The sequence below is a fragment of the Erythrolamprus reginae genome, chromosome 3, assembly GCF_031021105.1.
Source record: "Erythrolamprus reginae isolate rEryReg1 chromosome 3, rEryReg1.hap1, whole genome shotgun sequence".
Taxonomy (NCBI): Eukaryota; Metazoa; Chordata; class Lepidosauria; order Squamata; family Dipsadidae; genus Erythrolamprus; species Erythrolamprus reginae.
In genome coordinates, this window is record NC_091952.1 from 52376728 (window position 1) to 52399833 (window position 23106).

The window sequence follows — 23106 nt, forward strand, 5'->3', positions numbered from 1 at the left end:
TTCAAACAATACAATGTACCATCTAATTTTCCCTGAATAAAATGCAGTATTTTGTCAGTAACTAATATCAATCATCAAAAAAGTTGCAAAAGTTTTTTTTTCTAATGTTGTGATCCAGGTACATACTTTTCTTTTAATTAAATTCCCTCCTTAATGTTCCTTCTAAAAGTACAACACCAATTATATTTCTAACTTAACCATTATGCCAAAGTGCTTTCTTCTTTCTTTACATATTTTTCTATAAATATTTTTCTATATTTTTCTATAAACCAAGAAAACCTTGTATAACCAATCAGATGTTAACAAAAGAAAATTAAAAACAAAACATAAACATATATGAATCTCAGACTTCTTTCCCCCCCCCCAAATAGTACGTTCCCATTTTGTTTTTTACATTAAAACAAGGTATGTGCAGTGTGCATAGGGATTTGTTCATAGTTTTTTTTACAGTCCGGCCCTCCAACAGTCTGAGGGACAGTGAACTGGCCCCCTGTGTAAAAAGTTTGGGGACCCCTGGTCTTATACCTACCTTTAGTTTGGAATATTGTAACACAGTCTACATGGAGCTGTACTTGAAAACCATTCCAAAATTATATCTGGACCAGAATATGGTGGTGCCAGTAGTTATGAATGCACTTCAGTTCACCTATGTGAACTGAGACATTTGGACTGAGACACTTGAAAAGTTCATGAGTCACATGAGAACTAAGCGACACCAGTGAAGGGTTACCAAAATTTTTACTACCACACTGTGGGCATGGCTTATGCAGGGTGCCCTGCATTTTCTTTCGTCTTTCAGTGCAAATTGGGTGCTCTGGGGTGGAGCTCCATTTTTGCTACCCCACTGCGTTCCACCCCATCCGGGCAGCAGCCCACCCCTGGATGACACTTATATTTTGTGAACTGCACCAGTTACCACTTTTTTTCCAGGTTCAATTCAAAATGCTGTTGGTAATCTATAAAGCTTTTCATAGCTTTGGGACCTAGATATTTATTACTTTCTCTAACTATTTATCCCCATCCCATAAGACTTGGCAGAGTCAATTGCTCTGAGTCCATAAACAACAACAAAAATGCATTTTTACAGGAACTCGGGGTTGTATCTTACCCTGACCTCTAAAACAGCCCTATTCCTGCTGTTCTTTAGGAAACCTTTAAAAACTGGAATCTTCCAGAAGGCCCTGTGTCAGGGTGATTTACCAATCAACTGGATTGTTGTGGGATTGTTTGATTTTCCCTGGCATTTCCATTTATTATTTCTGTTCTTACTTTATTGCTTTGGCATGTTTTAAAATTTTGGTGTGCCTTCCTTGAGTCATTAAATAATAGGAATAAGAAAGTCGTTATTTTTCAAATAAAGTCTTAACAGTAGCCCACAAATTTGAAAGACAAAAATGTGTGTGCAAATATATAAAAAACAGGATTGGAACATTGAAGAATAAACCAAATCAAAGATACAAAATCTTCCTCAAAATGCAGTATAAAATGTTGAAAGACGAAACCTTGGACTAAAAGGATCTGAATGTAAGATAAATAACGTTTTGATTATTTATTGTACTTTTTTTGTGACAAAGATCATAAATACCATAGAGTATAGAGTTCTCCTCGGTGTATAGTTCCTTGTTTGGACCTAAACTTTGGAATCAACTGCCCCCAGAGATTGGCACTGCCCCCACCCACCTGGCCTTCCAGAGGTTGTTGATGATACATCTTTGCCGCCAAGGTTGGGGCTGTTGAATATTCTGCTCCAGCCCATGTTATGACTGTGATATGTATGAATGGGTTTGAATGGTGCTTAGACATGGGTTTTTAGGGTGGTTATTTTACTATGCCTAATGGATTTTATATTTTTAATTGGTCCATTTTAATTTCGATTTCTACCATGCTGTGTTTTTGTATTTATTCCCAAGCCACCTTCAGTCTTCGGAGAAGGGCGGCCTAGAAATCGAAATAATAAGTAAATAAAATAAATAAACTTACTTAACTTCAGCAAGAAATGTTATTATTGGGGGTGGGCTACTGCCTGGATGGGGGGGGGATGCAATGAGGTAGCGTCAATGGAGCTCCACCCCAGAGCAACCAATTTTGCAATGAAAGATGTTGAAAGAAAATGCAGGGCATCCTGCATAAGCCACGGCCACAGGGTGGTAGCAAAAATTTTGGTAGCCCTTCACTGGTTATTATGTAACCTCAGATGAGACAATCTTGCAAGTGGCTCTAAAATCTGGAATGGGTTACTGATTTTATATTGGACAACAGAAGAAGAACTCATAAGAAACAAGGACTCATATGATAATAATAGGGGGCTAAGATTGGAAGACAATTGAGGACTTTAACAAATTAGTGATATTCAATTTCAATTCAATTCAATTTATTAGATTTGTATGCCGCCCCTCTCTGAAGACTCGGGGCGGCTCACAACAGTAATAAAAACAGTATAACAATGGAACAAATCTAATAATAAAATATATAAAAACCTCAACAAGCTACTGCCTGGATGGGGGGGGGGTGCAATGAGGTAGCGTCAATGGAGCTCCAACCCAGAGCAACCAATTTTGCAATGAAAGATGTTGAAAGGAAATGCAGGGCATCCTGCATAAGCCACGGCCACAGGGTGGTAGCAAAAATTTTGGTAGCCCTTCACTGGTTATTATGTAACCTCAGATGAGACAATCTTGCAAGTGGCTCTAAAATCTGGAATGGGTTACTGATTTTATATTGGACAACAGAAGAAGAACTCATAAGAAACAAGGACTCATATGATAATAATAGGGGGCTAAGATTGGAAGACAATTGAGGACTTTAACAAATTAGTGATATTCAATTTCAATTCAATTCAATTTATTAGATTTGTATGCCGCCCCTCTCCGAAGACTCGGGGCGGCTAACAACAGTAATAAAAACAGTATAACAATGGAACAAATCTAATAATAAAATATATAAAAACCTCAACAATTAAAAACCATACAACATATACACATCAAACATGAAATATAATAAGCCTGGGGGAGATGTCTTAGTTCCCCCATGCCTGGTGGTATAGGTGGGTCTTAAGTAACTTGCGAAAGACAAGGAGTGTGGGGGCTGTTCTAATCTCCGGGGGAAGTTGATTCCAGAGGGCCAGGGCCACCACAGAGAAGGCTCTTCCCCTGGGGCCTGCCAAACGACATTGTTTAGTTGACGGGACCCGGAGAAGGCCAACTCTGTGGGACCTTATCGGCCGCTGGGATTCGTGCAGTAGAAGGCGGTTCCGGAGGTATTCTGGTCCAGTGCCATGTAGGGATTTAAAGGTCATTACTAACAGGAGATATTGATCTACTCAAAGCAGAAAGGGTAGACCTTTCAATCTAGTAGAGAGGATGCAATGAGTGTTTTCTCTTGAAAGGAAGGAGGAATTACAAAACATCCATTTCCTTAAACAGGCTGCTTTCTCTTCCATCCTCCAGAATCTCCCTGTACCTCCAATCCAGCTTTGTCTTTGGGGGATGCAGCTAAGCACACTTTTAAATACAACCCTAAAGAGCAACTTACCATTTTGCCTTTCTAATTAAAAAGAAAATATATGGATGCTCATTAGTACTGTAATAGAGCTGATATCTTGTTTTTGCAGCATGCTAAAGAAGCTCAGGTTAAGTTGGAAAGCTCAGACTGAGTTCTCCTTACTTTGCAATACTTATCAACTGGGTATGGTGTCATCCTAAAGCTGAACTCAAGTATGCTTAACAGTCTTCTTAAAGCAGGGGTCTAAGCTGGCTGAGGAATTCTGGGAGCTGAAGTCCACAAGTCTTAAAGTTGACATGGTTGCAAACTCCTGTCTTAGAGAATACCTGTACATCACAGCTACTTGCTGTTAGTGAAAGTCTTTTTAAAATATCTTGATATCATCTTCTCAAAGGCATGGGAATAATCCTGATTGCACTTAGGACAGCAGTTCTCTAACCTTAGGTTTTGGGCGATGTAGAAAAAGTGTTTAGATTTTTTTTCTTTCTTTTCTTAGGAGAGGCACACAGGATCTATGGGTCACTTATGATCCAAAGGTCTTTATGTTATTATTTTTGTTGTAGAACGTGACTTTGAAATGAACTTTTATTATACTCTATTTATTTTACAAGATGTTTATCTATTAAAGTCTGCCAAAATGTCAAAAAGTCAATAAAACTGTGTAAGTTGTTATGATTAAATTGTTCTATGTTTTATGAGTGTGGTTTTTAACACAGTTGAAATGAATAAATGTCTGGTTTCTACAGAGAATTACAATTGACATGTGACAAATCATTACTGGATATTTATGATCCATGAAATCTGCCATCAATAATTGGGTTCAGCTTCTTTTGGAAATACTTTCAGCTTCTGTACTAGTGTCCTTGGTAGCAATATAGTTTTGATATTTGGATTGATGTAAAAGTATGCACAGATATTTTACAGTAAAATGTATAGTAAAGTAAGAGTGAACATTGTTATCCATTATTTTAAGTTTCTAACCATTCAAAAACAAATAAAAAAGATACTGGTATCTTTTTGCTAAGAGAAATGATAAAAATACATTACATTATCCAATGCAAATTAAAATCAAGAAAGTACACTAACCAAGTATACTGACAAACAATGTTCCCTCTAATTTTTTGGGGGGGTGGGCGGAAAAGTATAGTGTCTGAGCGACAGTCCCTTCGGGACTGGGCGGCACAGAAATAATAAACAAACAAACAAACAAACAAACAAACAAACAAACAAAAAACCCACCCTGTTTTGCCTCAGAGAATTTCAAAATAAAATACTGTACTGTGTGTCTATAACAGTGAGCTCATAATAGGGCAACTCTATCAATATCAAAATGCCACTTAAATAGTTGAGCTAGTTTCAAACTAGATTTTGATTTTCTTTCTCTCTTCCTTACTCCCATTCTTTTTCTTTCTCTTTTCCTTCCTCTCTTTTTTCTATCTGTTTCTCTCTCTTCCTCTCTTCCCCTCTCTCTCCTTCCCTCTCACTCTTTCCCTCTCGGCTTCTGGGCAGGTTTGGAAAACTCTGAGTTGATGATGATTTTTAAGTGAGCGATTGCTCACTGCTCAGCTTAGAGGGAACTATGCTGACAAATGTATCTCTGATTTCATAATTGTTTCTCATACTAGAGAAGAAAGATCTTAAATCTGTTATTTGTAATAAAATGCTGTTCACTCAATATTATTATTATTATTATTGTACAGTACTTTATTGTCATTGTACGTATATACACAATATACCCATACAACGAAATTCACATAGCGCCCAAAGACCAGGTCCAACACACATAACAATCCTAAAACATGCCCCAACCCACCACAAATTCCCCACCCTGAACCACTCAAAGTACCACCTTGAATCACCCAAAGTACCATCCTGAACCACCCAAAGTACCAAGCCAAACAGACTGGATTCAATTTTCAAAATGACCCCTAGAAATGAATCAAGGAAAAAGTAGTAAGATACATTCATTTCTTGTCCAATGATAACACAAAAAATAGCTCAATTGAGTACTGTTGCTATTTTGTAAAGTGGAAAAATCTTAACTAACAATTTACGGTATCTTAACATCTGGCTATAAACTTCTGAATGACCATTAGGTGACAGCAAAGGGTTAGCCTTTCTACTTTCTTGCCATGGCATGGTTGTCTGGATTTTTACAACCTATATGTGGCAACTTTAGTACAGCCCCCATTTAATATTCTTTTGTCCATTTCAGCTGGGACATATCACTCTCAATGATCATAACAATTACTGAGCATTTCAGAAAGAATCTTCCAGATGGCAGATTGTTATGATTATCTACAGCATGTATAAATGTTACCACAATTAAGCATCAGTGTGTGATCCCATAAACCAGAAATTTGATCCATGTTATATAACTATATCTCTGTGGGGGGAAGAAAGTATATGGTAGATCACTATCTACTGGCATGAAAAGTGGGCAACCTGTGGCCCTCCAGATGCTGCTGGACTACAGATCATGTCATCCTTCATTTGCCATAATGATCAGCGTTTAAATTTAACAACATCTGGAGGGCCACCCATGCCTTTTCTTGAACTAGATCATCAGGTTTTCTGACTCCCAGTTGTTTAATAGTCACAACATCTAAAATGGAATTCGGATGCTGGAATAAAGAATGCTGGAGGGTAGGAGATTAGTTGGTTTTGCATTTTTTTGTATAAAATGATCATAATTTTAGTTCTGATGGGCTAAATATATACTCAGAAGCTTGCTACTCCCTAAATGTGAGACTAACTTCTGAGCCACTGCTTTGGCTACACATGGCTGATGATACTGAAGTTTTAATATGAAGCAATATAGGCTTCATAAGCATGAAACTATCCACATTTACTGCCATTTTTCAACAGATTGAGACACCTTTTCATAAACAAGACATACATCAGTTGTTGCTAAATAAGCAGTTGTTTGGATATACAGTGGTACCTCTAGATACGAGCTGCTCCACATGTGAGTATTCCAAGTTACGAGCCGCGATGCGAGTGAAATTTCTGTTTGACACCCAAGCTCAAATTCGGGATACGAACTGAGCTTCCACTAGGTGGCACAAGAATCTCCTTGCTTCCGGTTATCTCGGGGCAAAAAACAAAGTCTAAAGGCATTCGTTCGAGATGCGAGTTGATCGACTTACGAGCTCGGGTCTGGAACGAATTAAACTCGTATGTCGAGGTACCACTGTATGTTTCAGCAGAGCAAAATTCTAGGAAAATCATGGACATTCAAAGAATAAGGCCTTTACTGTAGCCCAAATCAAGACATGTTTTCTTTCATAATCATCAAAAAGCATGGATGAAATATGAATGAATGTTACATGTTAAGAATAATAATAACAACAACAAGTCTTTATTTTTATACATTTACCAAATTCAAAGAATACATTAAAGCTCTTGAAAATTTCTAGACTTACCTCTAACAGATGCCCTCTTGGGCAAAATGGTGACAGATCCTTCTGCAACCTCTTCCACATCTCTCACAGGGGCAATTTTGGAACCCCAGCTGTCAGAACCCATCCAGATGAAATGCCCAGTCTGATTGGCTCTCTTTGCTGCCATCAGCACATTCCTGGAGAGACAAAAGCAAAAATCAGCTTATGTGATCATCAGGGGTTTTATATTTCAACTAATGCAGGCTCTGTGTCAAATTGGCAAGACAGGAAGCACCCATATTGTGTCCACTATACATACATACATACATACATACATACATACATACATACATACATACATACATACATACAAAGTCAGGGAGGCTTACAACATGTTAGCAATAGCACTTTTTAACAGAGCCAGCATATTGCCCCCACAATCCGGGTCCTCATTTTATCCACTTCGGAAGGATGGAAAGCTGAGTCAACCTTAAGCCGGTGATCTGGTATTTGAACTGCTGACCTGCAGATCTACAGTCAACTTCAGTGGCCTGCAGTACAGCACTCTACCTGCTGCGCCACCCTGGCTCATCTTCATATGAATTGCAAATAAAATTAACTTGGCATTTCCAGTCAGATCTAGAAGTAACCTATTCAGTTACCAATTTTCACAGCATTAAGTGTTATTTGCCATACTTATTTCTCTGCACATTAAATCTATTGATACACATAGACATCAGAATCTGGACTCTCCTTCAAAGCAATCTTTAACATCTTCTTCAAAGCAGCATAACCCAATCAGACCATATCTTTGCAGACTATATCTCACAAATTGATTATCCAGTGAGCCTTTATTTTGCATTTCTTCAAAATATGGGGTGTGCATTTAAAGAGTCAATGAATACAGTGGAACCCCGACATAAGAGCTGCTCTACTTAAGAGCAACTCGAGATAAGAGCTGGGAGGGGAGAGATATTTTTGTTCTACTTACAAGCCCAAATTCGGGATACAAGCGCCAAGGAGCTGTCTCCTGAAGCCAAACGCTAACTTCCGCGTTCGGCTTCAGGAGACAGCTGCGAAGCGGCGCGCGTGTTTTAAAAGGTTGCAGCCGGCCTGGGGGGCTCGGGGGGGTGCTTGCAGCTTTCTTTCTTGCTCTTTTTCTTTCTCTCTTTTACCTTCCCTTCCTCTATTTCTTCTTTTCTTTCTCCTTCCCACCTTCTTCCCTCCCTCCCTCCCTTCACTCATTCCTCTCTTACTCTCCCCTTTCATAAGTTTCCTTGCTTCCTTCCTCTGTTCCTGTCCCTTCCCTCTTTCCTTCCTTCCTTCCCACCCTCCGTCCATTCATTCACCCATTCCTCTCTTGATCGCTTAAAGCCGGTCCCTGGTGCAAAAAGGGTTGGGGACCTCTGTCCTACAGGATTGGGTGGCAGAGAAGTTGAACATATGTAAATTTAAAAGTTTAAGAAAGTTTACAAGTTAAGTGAAAGAAACTTCATTATTCATTTATATGTACATGTACATTTCTTCATTAAAAACATGTCTTTCTGCATAATTTAGACTAACTTTGTGAGTTTTTTGAGGACTGGAACCAATTAAAATTATTTACATTAATTCCTATGGGGAAAAGTCGTTCGAGATAAGAGCTGCTCGACTTAAGAGCCCAGGTCCGGAACGAATTAAACTCGTATCTCGAGGTACCACTGTACTGGAAAATTAGGACCAAATATACAGGAGTTAGTGAGACCATGTCTTTAGGAGCAATTTGGCATTCTCCAACTCTTTTAGCCTACATAATATACATCCCACTTATAACTGAACCCTGGGAGGTATGGCATAAGGATTCAGAAGAATTTACAGGATTTAAGTAAAATGTAATTTCACTATTTTACCTAGGAGTTTTGTTCCAATATCACCTGAAATGATACAATAATGTTCTCTAGGGGAAAATTGATTGCCTGTTCCATTCTGCATCACCAGATAATCCCATTTTTAATTTAGTCTGCACAACCTATTCCAATTTCTTAAATTGCTACCAAGTACAGTAACTAGTAAACCCAACACGAGCTCTTGATTTCACTGCAATAGCTGTGAGAAATTTTATTTAGTTATTATTTATTAAAATCACTACACTGACAGTTACTGATGTTTCTTGACAACTTATTAAAATTTAAAACTCTGCTAGAGTAATAATATAAACAAAATAAAAATAAAAAAATAATGTAAACAAAATAAACAATTCAAACCATGTCATAGGACTTTTTACAAAGGGAATTAAGCTCCAAAATTCAACAGACAGTTATTTTATTTATTTATTTATTTTTATTTATTTATTTATTTTGTCCAATACATAATACATATTGAAGAGGATAGACATGAGGTATTATATATAAAGAAAAGATATAAAAGTAGAGGAGAAGATATATGAAAGGAAGAAAAGATATATGAGATATGAGATAAGGAGAGACAATTATACAGGGGACGAAAGGCAGGGTAATGCACTTATGTACGCCCCTTACTGACCTCTTAGGAATCTGGAGAGGTCAATCGTGGATAGTCTAAGGGAGAAATGTTGGGGGTTAGGGGTTGACACTACTGAGTCTGGTAATGAGTTCCACGCTTCGACAACTCGATTGCTAAAGTCATATTTTTTACAGTCAAGCTTGGAGCGATTAATATTAAGTTTGAATTTGTTGCGTGCTCTTGTGTTGTTGCGGTTGAAGCTGAAGTAGTCATTGACAGGCAGGACATTGCAGCATATGATTTTGTGGGCAATACTTAGATCGTGTTTTAGGTGCCGTAGTTCTAAGCTTTCAAGACCTAGTTAATTCTAAGGAATTTGGGTGACTACAGACAAGATGTTATCAGAGGTGGTTTGCCGTTGTATCAGACCGGTTTTATAGCAGGAATTTCCACCCAGTCACCAAACCAGCAGCAATGGCCAGCTGGCCATGCCCCCAAACTGGCTCTCTCAGGGTAGTGTAGGTGCTCATGCCATCATCTTGTTTTTCACTTCTGTCCAAAAGCAATTTTTTTAGCACTATGCATGCAAAGGAGGAAGCAAACTAGAAGAGAGGTAAGTTAGAGCCCAACCCCGGGCATGATCCCTGGTTGCCTGCAACAGCTTTAACTGAATTTCCTCAGATGAGTTCAACAAGTAGGGAGGGTAATCCAAGAGGTGTTGTCCTATGCCTTGAACCCAAGCCATAGATTGTTTTAAATCTAATAATCAACACTTTGCATCTCATCTGAAACAAAGTGATTGATTCTATAATGCTTTTAGCACAATGTAATGTGATCTTCCAAAGGACAACCTGGCAGCTGAATTCTGTGCCAACACAAATATCTGGACTAGACATAAAGGCTGTCCCATAACTGTTTAGTTAGTTTACCAGAATATGCATGACTCTTTTAAAATCATTGTCTTCCAGGAAGGAAAGGAGTTGGCATATCACATAAAGCCAATGAAAGCCTCACTTGGAGAGAGATGAAAATTGAGAAATACTCCAAAACTATATGTACCTGCTCCTTGTAATTTCATTCAGAACAAAATCTACCCTGACTCTGGAATTATGGAACCTCATGAAGAACATATTCATCTTGTTTGATTCCAAATTCAATATATGAACTCACCAAGTTCAATTCATTATCAACTGTAGGCAGATATTCAAGAGAACTGCTCTATTATATGAAGATTTTTCAGAGAAATAGGTCTGGATACATCTATGTACTGACATCCAGCTCCAAACCTCCATATTTGGAGGTATTCAGATATTAAAAAGCAGTGAAAATCAAATACTCCACTGTGTTTGAAATCAAGGGACTTCATATACCAGTGCATAATTTAAGCAGAAACTATCTCCAAATAATAATATCTCCCATAGAAACATAGAAGACTGACGGCAGAAAAAGACCTCATGATCCATCTAGTCTGCCCTTATACTATTTCCTGTATTTTATTTTAGGATGGATATACAGTATGTTTATCCCAGGCATGTTTAAATTCAGTTACTGTGGATTTACCAACCAGGTCTGCTGGAAGTTTGTTCCAAGGATCTACTACTCTTTCAGTAAAATAATATTTTCTCATGTTGCTTTTGATCTTTCCCGCAACTAACTTCAGATTGTGTCCCCTTGTTCTTGTGTTCACTTTCCTATTAAAAACACTTCCCTCCTGAACCTTATTTAACCCTTTAACCCTTTAACCCTTTAAATGTTTTGATCATGTCCCCCCTTTTCCTTCTGTCCTCCAGACTATACAGATTGAGTTCATTAAGTCTTTCCCGATACATTTTATGCTTAAGACCTTCCACCATTCTTGTAGCCCGTCTTTGGACCCGTTCAATTTTGTCAATATCTTTTTGTAGGTGAGGTCTCCAGAACTGAACACAGTATTCCAAATGTGGTCTCACCAACGCTCTATATAGCGGGATCACAATCTCCCTCTTCCTGTTTGTTATACCACTAGCTATGCAGCCAAGCATCCTACTTGCTTTTCCTACCGCCCGACCACACTGCTCACCCATTTTGAGACTGTCAGAAATCACTACCCCTAAGTTTTTGCTAACACAGAACTGCCAATACAATATTCAGATTGAGGATTCCTTTTCCCCAAGTGCACTATTTTACATTTGGAAACATTAAACTGCAGTTTCCATTGCTTTCACCATTTATCTAGTTAGCTAGCTAAATCAATTACCATATTACAGACACCTCCAGGAATATCAACCCTATTGCACACTTTAGAGTCATCGGCAAATAGGCAAACCTTCCCTACCAAACCTTCCCCTATGTCATTCACAAACATATTAAAAAGAATAGGACCCAGAACAGACCCTTGTGGCACACCGCTTGTAACCTGTCTCTGCTCAGAATACTCGCCATTAACAATAACTGTCATTCTCAAAACATTCAGTACAGATGGATATAATGGCTGATACTATTACCTGAGGGACCGTCTCTTGCCAGTCATATCTACCTGACTCACCAGAGTGGAGAGGCAAGGAAAGTTGCAGGTCCCATCTCCTAGGGAGATACACCTAGTGGGACCCAGAAGAAGGGCCTTCTCCATTATTATTATTATTATTATTATTATTATTATTATTATTATTAATTAGATTTGTATGCCGCCCGTCTCCGAGGACTCGATGGTGGCTCCCTCTCTCTGGAACATCATTCTCCCAGAGATTAGAATGCCTCCCACTCTAACACTCTTCTCTGGAAGACACTGAAGACCTGGTTCTAACAGTGGGTCTGGGGAAACTGGAATGTGATGTGCTTATTTTGTTATATTATTTAATTAAATTATATGATTCTCTCTATTGTTAGTTTTATTGTTTTTATATGAGGTTTTTATATTCTTGTAAGCTGTCTTGAGTCGCCATACAACAATACACCCTGCTCAAAAAAATTAAGGGAACACTTAAACAACACAATATAACTCCAAGTAAATCAAACTTCTGTGAAATCAAGCTGTCCACTTAGGAAGCAACACTGATTGATGATCAATTTCACATGCTGTTGTGTGCATTTAACTTTGCACAGAACAAAGTATTCAGTGAGAATATTTCATTCATTCAGATCTAGGATGTGTTATTTGAGTGTTCCCTTTATTTTTTTGAGCAGAATAAATTTCCTGAATAAACAAATAAAAGCCTTTTGAAAATTGAAAAAAAGAAGAGTCCTATCTTCTCTTTCAATGTCCAAAGATTTATTAATTTTATTTTTACTGTTACCAAAAGCAAACGTATGGCTCCATCATGACCAAAAAGCTGCATTATGCCCCAGTCAGAATCTGACTCTGCAGTGGAAGATGAGCTGGAACAAGAACTGTCAGTGAGTGAGAGCGCAGACCCACTGGCCTTGGAGGAAACTGGGGAAAGACAGAGTCACTCCAGCCAAGGCTGTTTGGAATTAGCAAGGCTGCAGGCAGGGACGAGCTCGAAGAGCATTAACCACCCCCTTCTGATGCAAGGGCTTGGGGAATGCAGAGGGAGTGGGATCAGCTCAGATGGATGAGGCCACTCACAAGGAGAGTGCCCCACCCAGCTTCACCAGCACCCCTGGGGAATGAGACTTAAGGAGAAGCTGTGGGGAGGGGCATTTGTTGAGAACAAACAATGAGTTCCTAGAGTTTTGTGTGCCAACGTTTGAACTTGCCAAGAAGCCTTTCATTCCTGTGTGGTGTTCTGCACTAATTATCTGGATCTTTTGCTCCCTGAACTCCTTGCTTTGTTCTCGTTTTGCTAAATAAATTTGGGATTTATTGCCATGCAGCCTTGGTGCAGACAGCACTGGACTGGACTAATTGTGACCAGAGGCTGTTTGAGGTTTGTTTGAGGGAGATTTGGAGTATTAAAAGGGCCGGTTTGAATTGCCAGCTGTTTCTGTTATCTCTGTGCTGTGCCCTGGGTCATCACAAGCTGTTTAAAAGATTTTGGGTACATGAAGATAGAAAACTACTCCACATCAAGTCACATTTTTGTATTTGTAACTGGGAACTATCTGTCAGATTAATGGGAACTTTACTGCACCATAGGTAACAGTGGTCATTGTTTCATCTGGATTTGGAAGGTTTTGAAAAGAGGAAGAACTGAATAAGTGATATGTACTTCTTTTGCTTGGTACCTAGAATTTTATTCCTTTTAATGATTGAGGATGTACAGATAGTCTTCATTTCACAACCCCAGCAAAAAGATAATGATTACTCTTCTCCCATAGTCACTTTGTACACTTGGCAGCCAGCTACAGTGTCTCATGGCCATGGATTCTGGCATATTTCTTTGCTGTTTTCCTCTGGGAGAATGAATTCACTTAATTCACTTAACAATCAAATGATTCACGTAACAATCATGGTGATTCCAGTGGTGGGCGGTTAGCCGGAACGCCTAATTGGGCTGACCTCTGTGGTTTGAGCGGAAGTATGCTTCTGCGCCTGTACAGGTAGCAAAACTGCGCATGGAGATGCAGGATTGCCAGGGTTCCAGGGAAGTGTTTTGCTTCCACTCATGCACACCTGTCTCTCCATGTGCGATTTTGCTACCTGCACGGGCGCAGAAGCATAATTCCGCTTAGGGGTGGGCTGCAGCCCGGACAGGGGGAAACGCAGTGGGGTAGCGAAAATATAAAATATAAAACATAAGCCATGCCCACAGTGTGGTAGTAAAAATTTTGGTAGCACTTCACTGATTCTGCTCGAACTCACGGTACCTCCACAGCCACGGAGGTGAACCCAATTAGGTATTCCAGCTAGCAACCCACCCCTGGGTAATTCCCTTAACAATCATGGTGATTAACTTTACAATGATTGTAAAATCAAGTCAGATCATTGGTGACCTGCTTAAGACTTGTGATGGAAATTCTGGGTTCTTTATGGTTATCAAATTAAATTCTATAATACAGAATTAAACCTTTATTTATTTTAGTCACTAAAGAGGATACTTGATATTTTGCCATGTCCTTGGTAAGCCTCTTATTTTCAATCTAAAAATTTTGAGAAACAGATACTTGTTAACTTTGAGATGGTATCATTGCCATTTATTGTTAATATTGCCTTGTCTTGTCTCCTGGCAAGGGCCTGGATAAGTCTTTGCAGTTTTCTGGGCAAGATTTCAGTAGTGGCTTTCCATTGCTTACATCCTAGAACTGAGAAAGAGAGCAACAGGGTCACCAGGTGGCTTCATGTTTAAGGCAGGACTAGATCTTATAGTCTCTTTGTTTCTAGGCTGATGCCTTAACTACCAAAGTACTCCTTAACCTTGACCATCTTAATTATGGTAGAATTAAACAAAGGATTCCAAGTACAAGAGAAGATGAACTTGCCCTTGGCAAATTCCAGTGAAATGAGCCAATTAAAAAAAGAGTGTGAGTAATGATGATTCAAAATCTATATAAGCTAGTCAATATCCCCTCCCACGTGGAATGGAACAGAATTAAACAGGGGAATGCTGAATATTTTCTGGCTTTGAAGTGGTCCACCCACCATCCTCTCTTTGGGATTCCATGATAGGCAGAAGGGTGTAAGGTCTTCCTTTCTTTGTATATTTCTACTCCTTAACAGTCTTTGCTCCGTCTCTTGTGTTATGTTATATTTTTGGCTATTCTTTGACATGTTAATTTGCTATTATGCTACTTTCCTATTCTGCCTTGAAATAAAAACTTACCTGCTCACAGTAATCATTGCTTTGGAATCTAAAGGAATTCAAACTTCCAGTCTGTTGGACAGGGACACAGCAGCACAGAGTCCAAGATCCTGCACAGCACTGACCCTTTAACTGGAGAGTGTACAACTGGATCTGAGATCTTTAACATGAAAACATCTGCTCTGCATTTGAATTGCAGTTCTTCCAGTTTGGGACATAATCCTGTGCAAGTCCTCAACAAAATTATGACACACACTTAGGTCAGTGAGGTTTACACTGGACCTTGTAGATGAAATCCATCATCACTTTATAATAGGGTGACTTTCTTCTCCAACTTTCATCAATTCCCATGTGCTCAAGATTTGTTCCAAAGAACTGAAATTAGATTTGGAAAGTTTAGAAGAGAAAATGTTTCTCCCAGATCCCTGGAAACTACTGTATAGTTCAATGGAACTGAACTATTATACAGGATTGCAGCCTTACTTCAGGATTTCACAATTTAACATTACTGCTCTTTTGTAATAAAATCACTAATATAAGCTATCAAAAACTACTTGAAAATGAGAGAGGGAAGAGGTACAAAGATATTTTGCTTATTATATTATTATCATCTTTGAGCCACATACTTTTAAGCAGTGAAAAATTAGACAGGAATGACATCAGAGCTCAGTAACAAGAGCCAAGATAACTTCAGCGAAAATGTTATGCTAAAGGCTTTCTTAAAGTTTCTCAAAAAGTTTTCAGCCTTTGCAAAAATTGTCCCATTTTTCTACCTTATTCTCAAGAAGCTTTAGAAAGCCTTTGGCATTTATAGGAATAGCATTTTGAACTTTTTTTCTTTTTTCTCTTTTTTTTTTTTGGCAAAGTGATAAAGTACAATTGTTTTTCTTATATACCAGTAAATTTTCTCTGTGGGAGGAGCTGCAGTATACTGTCTTTCTATGAATTTGTATAAAAATGTGGGAAGACAGGGAGACAGCTGGATAAAGATGTTGGAGAAATGATGTAAATCCCTACAAAACATCCATACCACCTCCTCATTACTAAGGCAAGGATTTTCCATCCCGACATGACAATGTCACTTGTTTTTATTTGGGCGGGGGAGATGTGTGAGAGAATCAAAAGCCATTTATTTTCCTTCCAATAAAATTGAAAAAGGTCAGCAGACATTTTTAGCGTAGCAGTATGTGTGCAACTCTGCAATTTTAACAAATGTTAATTCAGTATCTTTGGGGTTTTCTCTTTCTTCAAAGCAACACAATTAATTTAGATATTACCTGTTCTGCCGGGCTCTCTGGTAGGAGCCTCCCAAAAATTCAAGGGTACAAATCTCAGACACACATACGTTTGAAAATTCAAAACAATGTTATTTATCACAAAAGTCAAAATAAGCTAAGCACTCTTTTTGTATTGCAAAGAGCACTGGTCCCCAAACAACCGGGTAGTCTGTACAATTTCCCTTAAGAGTCATTAAGTACTTAGCTAGCAGCTGTGAAGAAACTTCACACCCCTTCTTCTTCCAAGGAAGTGAGACAAACACACACACACACACGTTGCTCTGCTTTGGTTTCAAAGGCATGAAAAATCAACAAACAAAGTTCAGAAAACAGCAACACAGGATTCCTGAAGAACTCCGATCAGATACTCTTCCACAAAGGCCTAACCCACACACTGCTATTTATAGCAGCAGACCTAATTACTGGAGCCCCAACCAAACACAGGTGGTCTCTCTTATCTCATGTAATATGTCCTTACTTGGTCTCTTCTACACATAATTCTGTGCTTGCGTGGGTCCAAGATGTCTTCCTCCGAATCAATGGAAGATAAGGGAGATTGACTGCCTGGGCTGTGTGCCAAGCCCCCCTCTTCCAAGTCACTCCCACCTTCTTCTTTGTCCGAGGAAACTAAACTCTGAATTGACTCTGTCGGCAATAACACAGGCCTGTGACATGTTGAAGTTTCCCCTGCACCCACCTGCACATTCCCTGGGGCAGGAGCTGGGCCAGAGCTAACCACAACATTACCCTGATAGGAAAAAGAGCTGGAAGAAAAGATTCCATATATTCTCATTAAGTATATAAGAAGAAGCAATTGGGAGTCCTTCCTCTTCTCAATAGTGGCTAGAGGGATTGTGGCTGCCTCAGGAATGTTCTAGCAAAATGGATCATTATACAGTCAAGGCTGATGGATGATTTCTATATTATTTGATCAATGGCCATTTTTCTTTTTTCTTTCTATTTTTTAAATCAACCCGACATATGATTCCATAATTCATTTTAACATTACTGGAATAAGATGACTTACAACTGTGTTATTTGCTCACTAAATAAGCAATGTCAAAATGTGCCTGGAGATCTGCAACATTCTTCATTCTCTGAATGTTAAGAACCACTCCTGCCTCAAAAAACCCCAAAATATCTTCCAGAGTCTCCATTCTAAGCAACCAAGAGTACACTTGGAAGGCAGAGTTACCACTAAAACAAACAGGGATGAACTCTCTATACAGTTTAGTGCTACCGAACTAAAGAGCAAGTATATTTGCCTGGTTTTAAATAAGCCCTTAGCAGGAAAATAAATGAAAAGGGTGTCCAGTGGATCAATGGATGCTTTGTCAATAGCAAGCTTGATTAAAAAGTGATTAAGAGAGTAGAGGTAACAAAATTGAATGACAGACAGCCCCTGGAGCCATAGGGAAACAGCAAGGGCTTTTGAAAAGAGGAAGCAGAAAACACAGTAGCGATCATGATAAGAAAGACAGATGACAGTAAACAGCATGCAATGATAGCAAATAGCATGGAGCAAAAAAGCATCAAAGTCAAGTTTATCCTACAGAGGAATGAAATAGAATTGAAACCAAAAAACAAATAAGTTATCCTTATTAAAGCAGTAGCTAACTTTATAATACCATATGCAATTCTTTGCAATGTATTTTTGGGTCGTTTATTTAGTTGAAGATATTTTATAGTCGTGTCAATGTTCTGCCAAGGACTCCAAATATCCATAGAATTTATGTCTTTAGTGAAATGTAACAGATTCAAGGACTGCTCCCTTATCTCTTCTCTTTTCTGCACTTAAGTATGGGATCAGCGTGTTAGAATAACAATTAAAGCCTTGGCACCTCCCATATATCAAAGCTGCTAGGTTGTATTTCAAAGAACGTTACTGTAAAGTCTTTGCACTTTGAATAATACTGTTTCTTCTTTCTTATCTTGCATCCTTATCAGTTGTAAACTAATTCTCTGGGGTCTGGGTGGGGTCTGGTTTCTCACACTGCTGGTTCACTCAGGGATGCACCATGGTACTTTAAAAAAGCTTCTGCTCATGCACAGAAGCAAAAACAAGATGGCGGTGCCTATAGCACCACCGAGAGAACAGGCTCAGGGGTGTGGCAGGCCTGGGTCGCTAGCAGTTCCAACAACCCAGGCTGCCAAGTTACTACAGGTTCTATAAAACCAGTCTGAACTGGGAGGAACCTACCTCTGGACTCTACATAATGTGAATATGTTTAAAGTATCTTTGATCCATATTCTATATTAGATCTATGTAACCCGGGAACTCTTCTTCTTCTTAAGAGAGCAATGAATTCTTGCTACTTTCTAGCTTTAGAAATAGTAAAATGATTACTGGATTCTCTTCAGTTGTTTGTCATTTTGAGAGTGAGTTTTCCACCATGTTTCATTTTTACACCACAGTGCTATCTATCTCAAGACCTCAAAATGCCATTGTGTTCTGTGGCAACACTTAATAATAGCTGATGCACAGCCTGAAAAACTTTTATTGTCATCATTATGAGAAAGAGAAAGGCAAAGAGAAAGAGAATTTCTCAAGGTCATTTAGTAAAGCACTGGAACAAATGGAACTGAAATGTTCAAGGATAAGGACCATCATCTGGTAGCTAGACATGGAATTAAAGGACAAATTAAAAGTGAAAACACCTGTAACAGCCCAAGGATTATATACAATACAGTGATCCCCCGAGTTTCGCGAGGGTTCCGTTCCAAGACCCCTCGCAAAACTCGATTTGTCGCGATATAGCGGTGCGGAAGTAAAACACCATCTGCGTATGCGCGCCCTTTTTTTTCATGGCCGCACATGCGCAGATGGTGGAGTTTGCGTGTGGGCGGCGGGGAAGACCCAGGGAAGGTTCCTTCGGCCACCCAACAGCTGATCTGCTCTGCAGCACGGCAGCAGCGAGGAGCCGAAGCTGGGGTTTCCCCGTTGCCCAGGCAATGGGGAAACCCCATTTTCGGCTCCTCACTGCTGCCGTGCTGCGGAGCAGATCAGCTGTTGGGCGGCCGAAGGAACCTTCCCTGGGTCTTCCCGCCGCCCAGGCAAAGGGGAAACCCCAAGATCGCTTGCCGCTTGCCCGTTCACCCGCCCGCCCGGCTGCTCGCTTGCCCGTTCACCCGCCCGCCCGGCCGCTCCGCTTGCCCGTTCGCCCGCCTGCCCGGCCGCTCGCTTGCCCGTTCGCCCGGCCGCCCGGCCGCTCGCTTGCCTGTTCGCCCGCCCGCCCGGCTGCTCGCTTGCCCGTTCGCCCGCCCGCCCGGCTGCTCGCTTGCTGCTCGAGAGCAAGAGGGGGAGAGATAGAGAAAGAGAGAGAAGGAAAGAAAGAGATGAGAGAGGGAGGAAGAGAGTGTGAGAGAGGAAGAAGCAAGATAGAGAAAGAGAGAGAGAAAGAAAGATGAGAAAGGAAGGGAGTGACGTCATCGGGTGGAAAAATCGCGATATAGCATTTCACAAAGATTGGGATCGCGAAACTCGGGGGATCACTGTATAAGTATAACCATAAACTATGTGTCGTGATTCCCTTATTAGAAAAATAGAATCACAAATTCAAAGGATTGGAAGAGGCAGTTTATACCATAAAATGTACCCATCACTATAGGAATCCAAATAATGAATCACAGACAAATAGCGGCTCAAATGCTATTTAAACATAACCAATATTGAGTAACTAGCACCTTACTAAGTAACTGGGTTTGTTTGCCAAATTACTGTTATTGATAGGAAGTTTCTTAAATTGTGCAAATCTGCATTCCTGTAACTTAAATAACATTGTGATTTATGGAGTATTGTGTCCAGTACTTAGGAACACTAGCCATCAGGTCTTGGGGTTTTTTAAACATCCTTTCAGATATTTGAACATGTACTATTGTATTTCCTCAGCATCCTCATCCCATACTTCTTCATTTCATTTTAGTTCCTATCCCCAAATTTTCTTTATTCTGAATTTGTCTGAGTTTGCCCCAGTTTTATTGAATCCTTTGTAAAGTGTGATGCCTAAATCTGGAAAGTAGGGGAAGATGGATCTGGCCAAAATATAATCCTGTATAAAATTTCCTTCTCATAACTTTGTGGATGAAACCTAAATGCTTCCTGCCACCCCGCCCCCCACCCCCAATGTTTCACTGCTGGCTTATACACACTTTGCAAACAATTACTATTCAATTAATCTATTAAGAGGAATTGTTTGTGTTAATTGAATGAAGCCTACATGCAAACAAGCAAGTTTTTCCTAGGATTGCTCAAATTCCTCTGGACCATCTATCCTACTGTAACTATACTTTTTAATTTTTTAAAAAATATACTTATCTGAAAATAACTAATACACTAGGGAAGTTATGGTAAAATACTCAGCACAATAATAATGTGAGGGAACAAATTTAGTCCAAGAGGAAAAATTAATTACTTTACAAAAAGATTAAATGTGTGTGTGTGTTTATACATTACAGTAAGTACTAAGATTCCTAAAATCCTGCAATTAGCAGATTCTAGAATTAATAGCCATCATTAGCCAAGAACGAGAGAAGGAAACTGTACATATATGCAACAGGGACAGGTCAACCTCTTTGTTGACTATTATTTCTCACAGCCATTATAGACATCTTGCATTTCTGTTAATTACTGATATTTTTGTGATCATTGGTTTTTATAGGATGAAGTTCAATTTCTAAGACTAAGTCTTTATCCGTTACTGTTATCTAGTGAGTCATTTGTGTATGGTTTCAACATCATATTTTTAACCTTATCTCCCATCAACACTAGCCAATATGGTCAATAGCCATGTTGAGCATCATATGTCACAATTTTTCAAATGTATTCATGCTTAATTAGTAGGCACTTTCATCCATTTACAAATGCATACTTTTAAATATATGCAATGTATTTCCTTTCAAAATATGCATGTTAAAATACATTTTCTCAAATGTATTGATTATGGTCATTGATGTAGAGAGTAAGAAAAAATGATGGAAATATGCAAGAATGGTTACCTAGGCAAAAGGAGCTGAAATACTTTTAAAGTCCTGAGTGGCAAGACAATATTTGGAAATGATTGAGGCAGATGCCTCCCTGATTCACTGGAGTATAATTAAGGGAGCAAGTACAGCACAATCAGACTTGCAAAGATTCTATTATTATAGCCGGTTTCAATAAAAGCAGTTTTAGGCTTCCTGTGGAGTTGATTTTCTGACCTGATCTACCTAGAGGGTCTGACACTGAGCAGCATTAACTATGAATATTTACATGCATTTTGGTATACAGAATGATGTCTCAACCTCCTCTGATGCAGGGACATTTAATTACTATGCTATTTTAATCCATCAGTTAGTTTTCATCAGCTTTCCTCAAGGCCCAGGGGCTGGATCTGGCCCACAAGGTGCTTAAATCTTAAAACAGCAAAGGACTGGCCCACTGTGCTTCTGCCAGCAAAAAAGGACTTTGGGGGGGGGGGGGAGATGCATGCTCCCAAGCTCCATTTTCACTGGCAGAGGATTGCAGGAGGCTGTTGCAGCTGGAAACAGAGCTCGGGAGCCCGTTTTCACTGGCAGAGTACTTGGGCTCCCATAGGCAGCCCCGACATGAGTGATGTCATGCTGGTCATGCCTACCCTGGCCACGTCCACCCCAGCCCCCACACAACACAACATTGATGCAGTCCTCAATGAAATAGAGTTTGACACCCCTGGTTTAGATGATCAGATTTTACAGAGGTTAAACTGATCATAAGAAAATGGCCTCAAAAGCTGCCAAAATGAGATATTGTTCTTTTTAATTTATTTAATTTATTTATTTTGTCAAGTACATATTGGTAGTATACAAAGATATAACAATGTTTGCATACATGATACTAGTAATAGATAAACATTAGGACAGGGGATGGTAGACATTCTGGTGTACATATGCACGCCCCTTATTGACCTCTTAGGAATTGGGTGAGGTCAACAGTGGATAGTGTAAGGATAAAGTTTTGAGAGTTAGGTGATGATACTACAGAGTTAGATAGTGAGTTCCATGCATTAAATACTCTGTTACTAAAGTTGTGTTTCCTGCAGTCAAGTTTGGAGCGGTTTACTGTAAGTATCTGTTGTCTGCTTGTGTGTTCTTGGCCCTGCTGAACTGGTGTACACTGAATTGCTCAATTAAAAATGTTATAGAACTGAACAACCCAAGCATGTGGCATCAATGATATTCCTAAAGTTTTGCTCCCTTTCTCAGGAATGTTTCCTGGATGCTAATGACAAGTAATGAGAAATTCAGCCAGAGCAAATAGACAATACTTACTGAATTATCATGGGAATCAGGCATTTATTATATTGGACTGCATTTCACTGTCAACAGCTCAGAGTGATACATATGTTCCTATACTCATGTGACTAAAATTGTGGGGGTGGGAATGAGAGATTGCTCCAAAGCTATCCATTTAACTTCACATTTGAGGGAATGCTGGAATGTGAGAAGAATAAAATTAACAAGCAATGACTCACTAAATTGGAAACTAAACCAGATACGCTTCTCATTTTGGTTGACCTTAATAACCACTGCAATAACTGCTGGCACAAAACATAACTATTTGCCTGATGGTCAGGCCTACTCAGAATTCATCGGAATAACACATATTTTATAAAAGCAGAACCAGTTGCCAATAGTCTCCTGGGTTCAGTTCAAGATGCTGATTATAACCTACACAGTAAAGCTATATGCAGTTTGGGCCCTTGTTATATTTGGCAGCACCTTGAATGGGTAGAATTTGTTCAATTATACTATCTAACCAAGACAGGACATTTATCTCTAGAGACATGGCAG

General features: G+C 39.3%; 1 protein-coding gene across 1 annotated transcript in view; it reads right to left on the reverse strand.

Moving 5' to 3' along the window:
- GRM4 (glutamate metabotropic receptor 4) overlaps positions 1-23106 on the reverse strand; it is a 412871-nt gene that overhangs the window by 131049 nt on the left and 258716 nt on the right. The window contains exon 4 of the mRNA XM_070748521.1: positions 6927-7081. Coding sequence (XP_070604622.1) covers positions 6927-7081 — 155 coding nt within the window. The remainder of the gene's footprint in view (positions 1-6926; positions 7082-23106) is intronic.